The sequence below is a fragment of the Molossus molossus genome, unplaced genomic scaffold (genome assembly GCF_014108415.1).
Source record: "Molossus molossus isolate mMolMol1 unplaced genomic scaffold, mMolMol1.p scaffold_m16_p_22, whole genome shotgun sequence".
NCBI lineage: Eukaryota > Metazoa > Chordata > Mammalia > Chiroptera > Molossidae > Molossus > Molossus molossus.
The window spans coordinates 36,260,804-36,273,466 of NW_023425358.1; the positions used below are offsets into that span (position 1 = coordinate 36,260,804).

At 62.3% G+C, this 12,663-nt stretch overlaps 1 protein-coding gene across 12 annotated transcripts in view; it reads right to left on the bottom strand.

Moving 5' to 3' along the window:
- Positions 1-12,663, bottom strand: part of NCOR2 (nuclear receptor corepressor 2) — a 172,213-nt gene that overhangs the window by 114,358 nt on the left and 45,192 nt on the right. For all 12 annotated transcript variants that reach the window (XM_036276293.1, XM_036276287.1, XM_036276286.1 and 9 more), the window contains exons 4-6: positions 8,033-8,160; positions 5,957-6,134; positions 1,005-1,184 (exon numbers count right to left, since the gene is read on the bottom strand). In XM_036276293.1, the coding sequence (XP_036132186.1) occupies positions 1,005-1,184; positions 5,957-6,134; positions 8,033-8,160 (486 nt within the window). The remainder of the gene's footprint in view (positions 1-1,004; positions 1,185-5,956; positions 6,135-8,032; positions 8,161-12,663) is intronic.

The following is a 12,663-nucleotide window of genomic DNA, read 5'->3' on the forward strand; positions in this document are numbered from 1 at the left end:
ACCACAGGGCCTCTGGTTCAACCACTGGACTCTGATGATGGATTAGGACGGCACCCAGACGATCCGTAAGCCAGCGGACATGGTGGTGTGCCAATAAAACTTTATTTACAAAGGCAAGGCATTAAGCTGGTGAGGCTGGGTTTTCTGGGCCCCGGGACAGAGGGCTGAGGGGAGGGCTCCTATGAGGGGCGGGAAGGGGGCTATCGGTGGGGGGGACATCTGAGCAGAGACCTGAAGATGCCAGGGAGCGTCACATGTGAAGAGCGGGGAGAAGGCGAACTATCAATTAATTTTATATCAGTATTAAAAATGAAATCATAAAGTCAGCTTTATGAATATTCGTGTTAACTTTTTGGTTACAACAGTCACAAGGAGGGTTTATTTTCACAGCACGACCCTGTTCCCTCCTCACAACCTATGAGGGGGCGTCTTGTCTGTGCCCATTTTACAGACAAGGTAACTGAGGCAGAGCTGGAGGCCCGGCCCATTCAGATTCCGGAGCCAGGGGCCAGAGCTATGGATGAGGAAAGTGAAGCAGAGAGGCCCTGCCCACCCCGCATCACCAGGAAGTGGAAGAGATGAGCCTGAACCTGGACAGCCTGCTCTAAACCCTGAGCTCCCAGCCACTGCTCCGTGCCACCCAGTACAGAAGCCGCACAACATTTCAGGTGTACATTTCACGTCACTCAAATTACACTAAATTTAAAGCCCCGCTCCTCGGCCACACAAAGCACATTTCAAGTGGCCGACAGTCCACACAGCTGGCACAAAGAACGTTTGCGTCATCGCAGAAAGTTCCATGGGATGGCACAGCACCACATACAACAGCACCCTCGTCCAATAAACGTAAAGGACATAAAAACGAGCCGGCACGTGGACAGTGCTCAGCACACATTCACAGCTCCTAGGACCAGTACCATCGTCTCTGTCGTGGCTGCGGGACCAGAACCTCAGAGCCACGCCCCCTCCTCCCCTCCCCAGCCCCCCACCCCCACCCCCCGTACCTGCTTCTTCTTCAGCTTGGAGATCTGTTGCTCCACCATGGTGATTTCACGGTCCACCCGGTCCATGCTCTGAATCAGCTCCTCCTTGGAGAGGCGCGGAGGCACCAGCTCCAGCTCAGGGTCGGCATGCGGGGGGCTAGGGGGAGACACGGGCTCCAGCTTGCCCGTCAGGCTACGGTCCTGTGGCAGGGAGAAAATGGGCACGGGGTCAGCTCAGAGCACCTCGGCAAATGTTTTTGGCTTTGCTGGGCACAGAACCTCTGATGTCCTATTCGAACCGCAGCCAGACGACAGGTAAACCAACAGACACGGCTGTGTGCCAATAAAACTTGATTTACAAAAGCAGGAGCCCCAAGTTCCCAGCCCTGACGTCAGGCCCAGCACACCAGGCATCTGTCATGACAGCCCCACGTCCCAGTCTCGTGCCAGGGCTGCTGCCTACCGGTGCTACCCTCCTACCTTGTCCCTCGCTGCCCTTCTGCCAGGTGTGCAGCACAGGGCACATTCTGCCAAAGTCAGATCCTCTCTCCGGCAAGTCTTCCCAAGCTCCCCGCAAGTCCTGCAGCCTCCCCTCCCCCCTTTCCCCTAACAGGCCCCCCCATGTACCCCTCCTGGGCCTTCCCACCAGACCAAACTCCTCAAGAACAGGCACCACGACCCTCGACCTCCGCCCCCAAGGCCTGGCCCCGCTGATCCTCCGTGAACATTTATTCACGACACTCAGTCCGAACCAGCCACGTGGTGTGAACGTGGTTCCGCAGAGAAAACTACGAAAGCGGGGTACACCGTCGGCAGCGGGCAGAGGGGCCTCTCCACTGCTTCTGCAGTTCACCGTCTCCGCTTTTCCTTCACTGAGCGTCACTGTTACAAAGGTGCTTTTTCAAAGGTGCTAAACAAGGGGGCCCTTCGTTGGGTTACCCGTGGGCTCCATTCCACCAGCTAAAGTTTGTTAGCGCTGGCCCTGGCCGGTTTGGCTCAGCGGTTGGTGTGTCAGACTAAAGTTCATTAGCGCGCACCTTTAAGGCCCTGGGTTCGAATCCCCGTCCCCTCTGCCACTGCCCAGCTCCGTGACCTCAAGCAGATCACCCTCGCCCTCTGCCTCAGTTTCCTCACCGGCGCGGCAGGACAACCCCCACCTCCGGGCCTGCAGTGAGGCTCAGCTCAGAGCCTGCACTCTGTAAGCTCCATGAGCTCTGGCTGGACGGCCCGACCCTGGGACCCCGGCTCCAGCCCGGGCAGTGCAGGCGGGACCCAGCCCCCGCCCGGTGCCAACCTCAAGGCCAAGCCGGCAGCTGCGGGCAGGGCGGCCCCGCCCGGGAGGAGCTCGGGCTGCTGCTCCCCACCCCCACAGCAGCTGCAGCAGAGGACAGAGCATGCATTATTCCAGGGACAGCTGCAGCCGCTGCGGCTGCCAACGCCCCCCCACCCCGGGACGCGGGGACTGCGGGCACCTGACTCCCTCCTACACCAAACCAGAAGCAGCTCGTGTGTTCCGGCACCTCAGAGCCTTCGCACAAGCTGTGCCCTCTGCGGTGTGCCCGAGTCCTCACCTCCGTGCCCGCTGAAACCTCACCCACCCTCCCGCCACCTCCCCAGGCCCCCAACTGAGATCCACCACTACCCTCCGTGCCCCCAGACACGTGGGACTCTCCTGGCAGCCTCGTTCACTTCCCAGGGTTCCAGAGATGGAAGGTGGGTGGCAACATGGCTCCTGGACCCCAGCAGCATGATCTGCTGTAGCAAACAGCTAAACCGCCCCCCTCATCTCCCGCCAGGACCAGGAGAGAGATGAACAAGAACAAGGCTGTGGGTGGACAGGCTTTGGGGGCAGGACACCCGGAACTGTGAGCCCAACCTGGGAACCATTCTCCAAAGCGACCCTGGCAAAGAGAAGGTTTCGTCCCCAAAGCGGGCGGAGACGGCAGCGCGAGGGGAAGAAACAACTGGCAGCCGCCAGGAACCGCTGGAAAGGGTGACGGAGACGTCCCCGTGAACCCCGAGCAGGTCTCCCTCGGTGGGCTCCTCCTTCAGGCTCAGCTGTGATTCTCACCAAAACACACCAGGGGGTCAGTCGATGGCCGAAGAAATGACATGTGGTCCATCCACAAAACGGAATATGATTCAACCCAACACCAAAACCAAACAAACAACCCGAAGCGCTGCCACCCGCCCCCACGTGGACAAACCCTGAGGGGGGGGGGGCTGCTTTGCGAGGCCGACGCAGAGGCCGCGCAGTGTGACTCCGCTTACGGGAAACGCCCAGAACGGGCAGATCCACGGACACGGAACGTGGACCAGGGACCGGCAGGGGCCGGGAGAAGGGATTGGGGGGTGACTGCGAACGGGGACGGGGTGTCCTTTCTGGGGGGGCGAGGACGTCTGGAAGCTGGGGGTGACGGTAGCGCGTTATGAATGTACTAAACCACGGAACTGTTCGCAGCGAGTTCCCCGTCGTGAGTCTCACCCACTGTGGCTGAGAGTGCTGTGTCTCCAGTGCTGTGTTCCAGGAACGGGACGAGGGGCCTGGCTGCTGGGCCTCCACCTGGTTCTGAGGGCTGCTGCCTTGTCTCAGCCCCATGAAGGGAAACAAGGGACTGATACCCCCTCCAGCCGCCAGGTAGCAGCTGGACGATTCTCCCCACCAGAGGCCAACGGAGAGAGAAACACTGTGCGGGACTGAAGACGGACAGGCAAAGCCTGGAGCCGGAGAGGCGCCCGCCCCCGCCCCCGCCCCCGCCCCCGCCCCCGCTCCAGGAAGGGCAGGCCCGGCGCCGGGCACCGGCCCCAGGCCCAGGACAGCTTCCAGCTCCGGCACGGGCCCTCAGAGGCCAGGGGAGACCGCTCTGGGCGGGAAACGGGGCCACGGGCGTGGGAGGATGCAGGCCTAGCGAGTCTCACACACCACGGCCACGTGGACGGTGGCGGGGCAGGACCAAGAGGGCCAGGGACCCGGGCACACCGTGCCACCTGCAGGGAGCCACTGACCCCTGGGCTTCAGTCCTACGAGCCGGACTCCAGTCAGCCTGACGAGGGTTTTCTGTCCCTTTCAGCCGACAGGGCCCCAGCAAAGACGCCCAGGACAGCCCTGTCTAGGGGTCCCCGAGTCTCCTGAAACGTTCAGTGAGCCCAAAGGAAGCCTGTCGCCGCAGGGCTCCGGAGGCCCAGGGGCAGGGAAGGGTTAGGAAACGGCATTTTTATGTGAAAAAGGGACACAGCTGGGGGCTAGAGGGGTTAAACCCCCGCGAATTCCTGCCTTGAGCACCGGCTGGATTCCACTCGGCACCGCAGAGAACGTCGGCGGTTCCTTCCCGCGCCCAACACGCGCTCAGACTCTCCACCCACGTGCTCCCAACAGCCTGCAGCCGTTCCCACCCCCGGTCCCGAAGAGAACGGAGACAGACAGACAGACAGACAGAAACAGAGTCAGACAGACATATTCACATACCCAGGCAGAGGCAGACAGACAGACACACAGAGACAGAGGCAGGCAGACAGAGACAGAGGGAGAAACAGAACACAAAGAAATGGACAAACTAGGGCAGAGAGAGACACAGACACCCCGAGACACCCTCCAGGCAGAGAGAGGCAGACAGACGGGGACAGAGGAGAGGGAGCCGCGGGGAGGACAGGGACACGCAGCCGGGATCAGCCACGCGAGGTGTGGACCCTCAATAGCACCGCAGGCCCGAGGGCTCCAAGTCCCCCAAGCCCCCCAAGCCCCAGAGCTGGTCTGGGTGGCCAGAGACAACTACCAGCCGGTGCTCTGGGCAGACCAGACATGGGCGCGGGGGGGGGACCCACTGGGGGCTCTCGCCCCAGGGAGGAAATACAGCCTCACTGGCGTGGCCCTGTGCCCCCTTCACACACACCCCACTCTCCTGTCTGTCCAGGATCCGCCTTAGGGCCACGGGAGGCTGAGCGGCCAAGGCTACAGGGAGGAGGAGACAGACTCGGGTGCTGGAGGTGGGAACCAGCGGGCCCTGGGAGGAGGGGGCAGCAGCCCACGCGGGAGACCAGAGGGGAAGCCGCAGCAGGACAGCCTGGTGGGCAGGGCCGGGCGCCGGTGCCCCCGCCATGGCCACGGCTGAGCCCAGGACTCCGGTTATAAAAGGGAGCTGCAGGTCGGACTTCGTAGGGCTGAGAGGACGCCGCCAGCCAGCAGTCCTCGCTTAATGTGAGCTGGTCAGCACCACGGGCACCCTCGTGTGCCGGCTCCCAAACCAAGGCCCCGCCTCGGCCTGAAATCCCCTCGTCCAACCCCACCCGCAGCACGCAGAGAGGAGGACCCAGCACTTCCCTCCCCTGCCTGGCTCCCAGTCCCCAGCCCCCCCACCGGCGCTGCAGGAAGACGGGCACTGACCTCACCCGACAGCTGGGAGGCCGCTAATGAGCTAATGTGTGTCCCCGTGGCTGTGGAGAAGCTAATGGAACTGCTCGCACGCCCGGATGGGACATCCATCACGCGGCCAGCCAAGGACGAGCATGTCACCTGGCCACAGTCCCCGCCCTGCCCCGGGCAGCTGGGTGGGCCTGGGGGACAGAGACCCCTCAGTCGGCCTCGGCTGTGTACACGGAGGTCATGGGGCCTGCAGACTCCCGTCCTAAGCTTCGGTGACCAGCAAACCCCGCCCCCACACGGCAGACCACAGGCGCTCACTTCAGTCTTCGGCTCCCCTTTCTCTTTCAGAGAGTGAAACGTAAGAGCCCTCTCGGGCGCTGGGGGCATGTGGCTCCGCTCTGCACTCACTCGGGTGGGAGCTGTGACTCTCCAGCCAAGCAACAGCCCACAGAGCCAACCGTGTCCCTGACCCTCCTCTGGCTGCCCAATCCCTGCCCAGCCTTGGCCCAAGCTGTGCCCCTGCCCGGCATGCTTCCTCTCTCCCTGGCACACAACCCCATTGCAGCAGAAGCCAAATATCATCAGGAGCTCCCGGCGGGGGGCCAGGCCTTACCTTGGACAGGTCCTCAGAGCCCCCGGGCTGGCCAGCGGCCAGCAGGGGCGAGGGCCGCAGCAGGGGGTCAGGCAGCAGCTCGAGGCGAGGGCGCTTGCTGTCGATGAAGTCCATCTCCGACTTGCCTAGCTCGGGCAGGTACGAGTGGGACTCGGGTCGCAGGTGAAGCTCCTGGGACCTGTGGGAGGGAAGAGCACACGGATCATGTCTACTGCCCTCCCTGCTGGGCACCTACGAGGCGCCGTGCCCTCTACGGTCCTGCAGGAGCAGTGCCTGCCCGACCAGGCGCACAGGACCCAAACCCAGACTCGTCCTCCTACGAGTCAACCTTCACTGCCTACGTTTATGGGGCGAGAACGTATCCTGATTACGCACACCCTCACTCCCGAGTGTGGCTGGGGACCAGAGACATCAGAGAAATGCAGACGCGAGTCCCCCCCCAGGCCTGCTGAGTCACACTCTGCACTTAAACAAGATCCCAGGTGACTTGTGGGCACAACCCAGTTGGAAAAACACTATGAGTCTAACACAGACGACACACACATGGCGCCACCTGCACGTTGCCCACCGGGGCAGACATCACCAGCCGATCACAGCACCCTCGCTGCTAACCCTGGCCCGCCCTCCTTGTAACCCAGTTGCCTGGTGCAGAGAGAGGCGCTGTCCAACCTAATCTCTCCTGACTGGTTCTCCTTAACCCTCCTCCCCAGTTTGCAGAGGAAGAAATTGGCCCAGAGAGGACACAGCCTTGCCTGAGCACACACAGCAGAACCGAGATGCCCAGGTAGCCCAAACACCGCCCCCACTGAAACGCTTTTCAAGTTGATGCCTCTTCCAATAAACCTGGACCAGAACTGCTTGGTCTGGGCTGGTCCTTGCTCATCTGGCCCACTACATTCCTGCCTCAGGGCCTTTGCACTTGCCAGGCTTCTGGCTGGAACAATCACACTCCCTGCAGCTATGGCCCTTGGCGGTGGCCTCCCTGCGTGGCCCTGAGTGGCCTCCGGGGGGGGGGGGCACCACAGAGGGCTCAGGCCTGGTCTCCGGAGTTCTAATCCCAGAGAGATCGAAACACTGGCCAACCCTCCACCTCGCAGCCTCAGCAAGGTGACAGGGAGAGTTGATGGGACAGGTACTGGGCCAGGCCAGCCTCAGCGGTCCCTCAGGGCCGCAGCAGGGGGTCAGGCAGCTTAGGCCCTACAAGCGCTCTGCACAGCCTGAAGCATCTCAGAATGAAGTTATATCCTGTCCTTCTGACCTCAAAGCCCATTCGCCATTTCCATGATGCTCGCCCTCCTGCCCCCAGTCACCCCCTCCCTCCCGCCAGGGGCCTCCGTCTTCCTGGGACACTCCCGACACGTTCACACCACCAGGCCTTCGTGTGGGCTGTTCCCCCCTCTTGCCTGCCTCCACCCAGCTCTCTGAACGGCCAGCGACTCAACCAAGAGCCCCTCCTCCGAACAGCCTCTCCAGCCACCCCAGCCCAGCAGCCCATCCCCACCCTGTAGGTGGCAGGTCATGTGTCACGTTCTGGAGTCACCGTGTGAGGGGGCACGTCTCCCTGCTGGACGGTGGGCCCCGTGAGCAGGGCTGTCCGTCTAGATCCCTGCTGTGCGCCCAGAGCCTGGAATGGGCCGGCCCACGTCCATGCTCAGGACAGAAAGGTGCTGTTATCGTCTCGGGCACTGGGGCCCTGCTCCGCCCTCGGCCTCCCCTCGCTGGGCCCGCGCTGCCACACGGGAGAGCCCGGCTGGCCCAGCCGCAGGCAGACACCAGACGGCCTCACCTGCCAGGTGAGGCGCAGAGAGAACGCAGAGGAAAGGGGGCTCCCTGTGGGCACCCAGGTGTGGGCACATCCTTGCAACCAGCGACCCAGCCCGCTCCCCCATGTCTCAGTGGTCAACCCTCCTGCCTGGGCCGCACACCCAGAGGGCACGGGAGACCCACGGCAGCAGGTCCGAGGGCCACGTGGTTCTCCCCGCGTGTCCCACCTTTCCCAGGATGGGGCAGGGCACACGGCCCGACACCCAGCGTCACCCGACCGGCGAGCTCCCGCTCCTCGGGGCCTCTCCTCACCTTTCATTCCCCGGCTGGAATTCGGACAGCAGGGAGGGCCGCCGCCTCTGCGGCTGCAGGATGGAGCCCGGTGACAGGTGCGCGGCGTAGTCGCGGGGGTGGTGCTGGTACTCGAGCAGCCCGACGTCCTGCAGCGAGGGGACAGACGGAGTGAACGCAACGCGGGGCCACCCGCCTCCTCGCCCAGCCCTCGAGGCCCCGTGGCCGAGGGACTCCCGGGGCCTCTCGCCAGCGAGAAGCGACGCCCGGCTCAGCCCTCACCTGGCTCGGCGCACCCGCCGCTTCCCAGATGAGACAACCGAGTCAGCTGTTAGGTCCGTGCAGACAGGGAGGGCCTGTCTGTGAGGCGCACACCCCAGGCTCCGAAACAACGGGGAAACCCGCACACGTGTGACACGTATGTAAACAAAGGTCAAAGTCCGAAGGATAAAATCCAGGCAACACCCGCCTCCTTTAGTGAAATGCCATTCATTATCCATTATCATCCAGGGAAAACTGAACACTAACACAGTAGGCACACCCTGATTGTCCAATTTTTTAAAAAATATATGTTGTTATTGACTTTTTAGAGAGAGAGGAAGAGAGAGCGGTAGAAACATGTGAGAGAGAAGCATCGATTGGCCGCCTCCTGCACACCCTCTACTGGGGATCGAGCCCACAACCTGGGCACGTGCCCTGACCAGGAATCGAACGGGGACCTCTCAGTCTATGGGATGGTGCTCAAACCACTGAGCCACACCAGCCGGGCCCGATTGTCAAGTTTTAAAGACAGACTGAAACACGTCCCCCAAACGAGAAAACGGGGACAGGCTAGGTCGCACACATGCACCACTCCAAATCGATCGGTTCTGTCCGCCTCGAACACGCAGGGAGGCTGTGTGTGTGTGGCCATCGATTAGCGATGTCTGACACGGGTGAGGCTGCGGCCAGAGTGGGCGCGCCGGTGATTTCTCTCCCTCTGGGCACCTCTCTTAATTCTCCCAATTTTTTGTAAAGACTTAGTCATTGTTCTGCTCTGTGGCTTATTTACTCCAGCAGTTGTGTCTGCAGAGAGTCGGACGGCACCGGGGAGCTGTGCTGAGCACGTGTGAGCGTCAGACCCTCCCGAGCAAGCATGTCGGAGCCGGGGAGCCTGAGCTCGAGGCTGAGAGGTGGCATCAGTGGGACCCCGCCACCCTCAGGGGCTGCTGGGAACGGGCGGGAAGGGCCGTCCAGGGCAGCCCGACCTGGACACCAAGCTGCAGGGCCCCTCACATCCGCCAAGCCCATCCCCTCGTCTTCGCCACGGTGACTGGCCCTCTGTGCCTCTACTCCGATCCCCTCGACTTAACCAAGGACCTCCCACGGCTGAGGGCAGCCCCCCGGGGCAGCAGGGCTCCTCCTCCCCCTGCCTCGGGGACTTGGAGCTCAGAGCCCAGGCCGCAGAGGGGAGGAAGGAGGGAGCGGGGTGGGGATCACCGTGCTGCCAGGCACATCTCCCGCACGCAGAGGCGTGAGAAGGGTCAGCGAGCCGTGCAGTCTGCCAGGAGTACGTTTCTCCCACCGGCTCTTCACACTAAAGCCAAATGAGCAAAGCCCGTCCCTCGGGAGAGGACCCGGGTAAGACGGTGCCAACCGTGGGGGTGCGTGGGGCCCCGCGGCGGGGGCGGGAGGCCTCTGCGCCCGCTCTCTGGCCTCAGTCTCCCAGGTCAGGAGCCAAGAAGGATGAGCTTGTCCCTCAAAGCGGCCTGTGAGGGGCCCCTCCTGTCACGTCCCCACTAATCCCCACCCCAGGGCCTAAAGCCAGTCTCGGGGCCAAGACCAGGGACCCCCGAGGGCGCCTGGAGGCTCTACAGGAAGGTAAGAACTGGGGAGACCCCCAAGAAAGTCTGACAGAGGGTGGGGCTCGCTGGGTCACCTGTATGCCTCCCACCAAACGCTTCATATACGTTAATGAATTCAATCTCTGTGGCAACCCCGAGGCCCCACAAACATGAGAAATCCGAGTGGCTGGCCTGGGTCCCACGGCAAGGCTGGGGAGGTTCTGAGGTGCATGAGGGGGGCTACGCCAGGAAAAGGGCTCTCCACATGGCCAGGGTAGGAGAAGGGGTGCTCCTCTCCCCACAAAGTGCTGAGGAAACACCTGGAGCAGGTAAGGGAAGAAGTCAGTCCATCCGCAGACCCTGGACTCAAGGAGCCCTGCTCAGGGACCTTGCTTGCTGGCCTCTGGACACACTTCCGCCAGATTCCCACGCGCCTGGCCTGCAGCTTCCGCCAATGTCAGCTTCTCAGTGAGACCGCCTTTCCTGGAGCCCCAGTGTCATGAGGACCCCCACAGCAGCCCCTCCCTCCCCCCGCTCACGGATTCCCCACTAGCACACCAGCGCCCTGAGGCTGGGATGCTGTTACTTCGTGGCCACATGCCCAGGGCAGAGAAGACACCTGGGAAGTGTCTGCTGAGTGAAGGGTGACTGAAGAATGATGAATGAATGATGGATAAACGAATGAAGGATGAATAAATGAAGAATGAATGAAGAATGAATGATGGATCAATGAAGAATGAGTGATGAATGAATGAAGGATGAATAAATAAATGAATGAAGAATAATGAATGAAGAATGAATGATGTATAAATGAAGAATGAATGATGAGCCCTGGCCAGTTTGGCTCAGCGGTTAGAGCATCAGCCTGCGTCCCGAGAGACCCAGGTTCGGTTCCCACTAAGGACGTGTACCTCGGTTGCAGTTTGTCCCCGGCCCTGGTTGGTCGTGCGGGAGGCAGCCACTCGATGTGTCCCTTTCACGTCGATGTTTCCCTCTCTCTCTCTCTTCCTCCCACTCTACCTGAACAAAAAAATGTCCCCCAGTGAGGATAAAAAAAAAAAAAAGAATGAATGATGAAAGAATGAATGAATAAATGAAGAATGAATGGATGCTTCCAGCCCACAGGATCCCCAGAGGCTCGCTCTGGGAGGCCAACACATCCCGTTAGAGCCGACCCCGAGTAGGGGGGGATACGGTTCAGGGAGAGACCACCCCAGGTGGCACTCAGAATACGACAAAGGATCCAGCCCTCCAACCCACCTGCCCCCACCCGTGTGAGATGCCCCTCGCCCAGATGCCGCCTGCTGGACCAGGTGGGCGCAGACGACTGCGCGCCCAGACCCCTTAAACACATCAACACGACCGCCATGTCCAAGCGCACCGCCGGCAGGCATCCTACGGCCCCCGTGTCCAGGAACTGGGTCCCGCGCAGTAGGGCCGCGCTATCAGCGTGTGACAAATTGGAAGTTAAACAGATGGGTGTTTCCCGCAGAGTTTGATAAGCACTGATCCAGGGCAGGAGTCAGCAGCGAGCCCAAGGCCAAAGCCAGGCTCTGCCGGTCCCTCACGTGTCGCTGGCTCCCGGCCAGGGCCCGGGGCTGTGGCCTGGCATCTCAGCTGGGCTGCTTTTGCTGAGGAGCTGGGACAGAGTCGCAGGCCCGAGCCTGGAACACCGAACTATTTACAGAGGAGGTCAGCCCCCTCCCCTGGGAACCATGTGCCCTGGGCGACGTCACATCAACACCGCCTGCGTCACTGCACCACAGCGGCCCCCTCTGTCCGGCCTTCGGCGACGGCCCCTGCATGTGTCCACGGACCTGACGTCGCCGTCTCCCAAAGACCCCCGGTCAGGAAGCAGCATCCTGCCCCCGATGCCCAGGATCCCGGCTCCTGACTTCCGATGACAAGCACGGGCCCCTGGCTAGGCCACCCTGGCAAGAGGCAGATGGCCCGGGGGCAGGGCCCCACCACTGCTGCATGCGGGATAGGGACGCCCACCCTGCAGCTGCCAGGACCCCCTGCCTGGAGGGGGTGTGACCCCTGGGTCCTGTCCAGCCACATCCTGCGTCACCACGGGCCCAGCAGGCAGAGAGCAGGAGATGTCTGAGGTCAGCTGATGACCCCAAATGACCGGAAAGGGCCTAGCCAGGGCAAAGGGCAGGAGGGACACGGGGAAGGCAGTGGCTATTGGGACGAAGGCGTCCCCAAGGCTGGGCCTGTGGGAAGAGGTGGGGGAGTGTGAGCCCAGCAGGGAAGGACATGAAACAGGAGAAGCCAGGGCATGACCAGGGACCCCTGGAGGCAGCCCCTCCAGACAGCTCACCGGGTCCATAACAAGTCCCAGGACAGGAGGTGGACACAGAGGGCTGAGCGTGTGCGGCCGCTGTCCTGAGCACTGGTCACAGATCATCACGTCTGGTTCCAAGAACCAGGAGGCGGGTACTCTCACGACCCCACTTCGTGGACGCAAGACGGACACTCAAGGGGCGGCCTGCCCGGCCCCCTCCCCTGCACGATGTCTGCCATCTCCAAAGCGGGGCGTGAGGGCCCCCGGGTGGCCAGGAGGCAGGGGCACTGGACTCACACTGGGTCCGAACACAGTGCTGCCCTGCAGGACGCGCTCAGAAGACGGGAGCTCATCTTTGTTACCCTCCTTGTGACCGGGACAGTGTAGCAACCCGTGACCCCCACTCACCGGAAGCCTGCCCCTCTGCCAGCACATGACCCGTGACCCCCACTCACCCGGGGCCTGCCCCTCTGCCGGCACACGACCCGTGACCCCCACTCACCCGGGGCCTGCCCCTCTGCCGGCACACGACCCGTGACCCC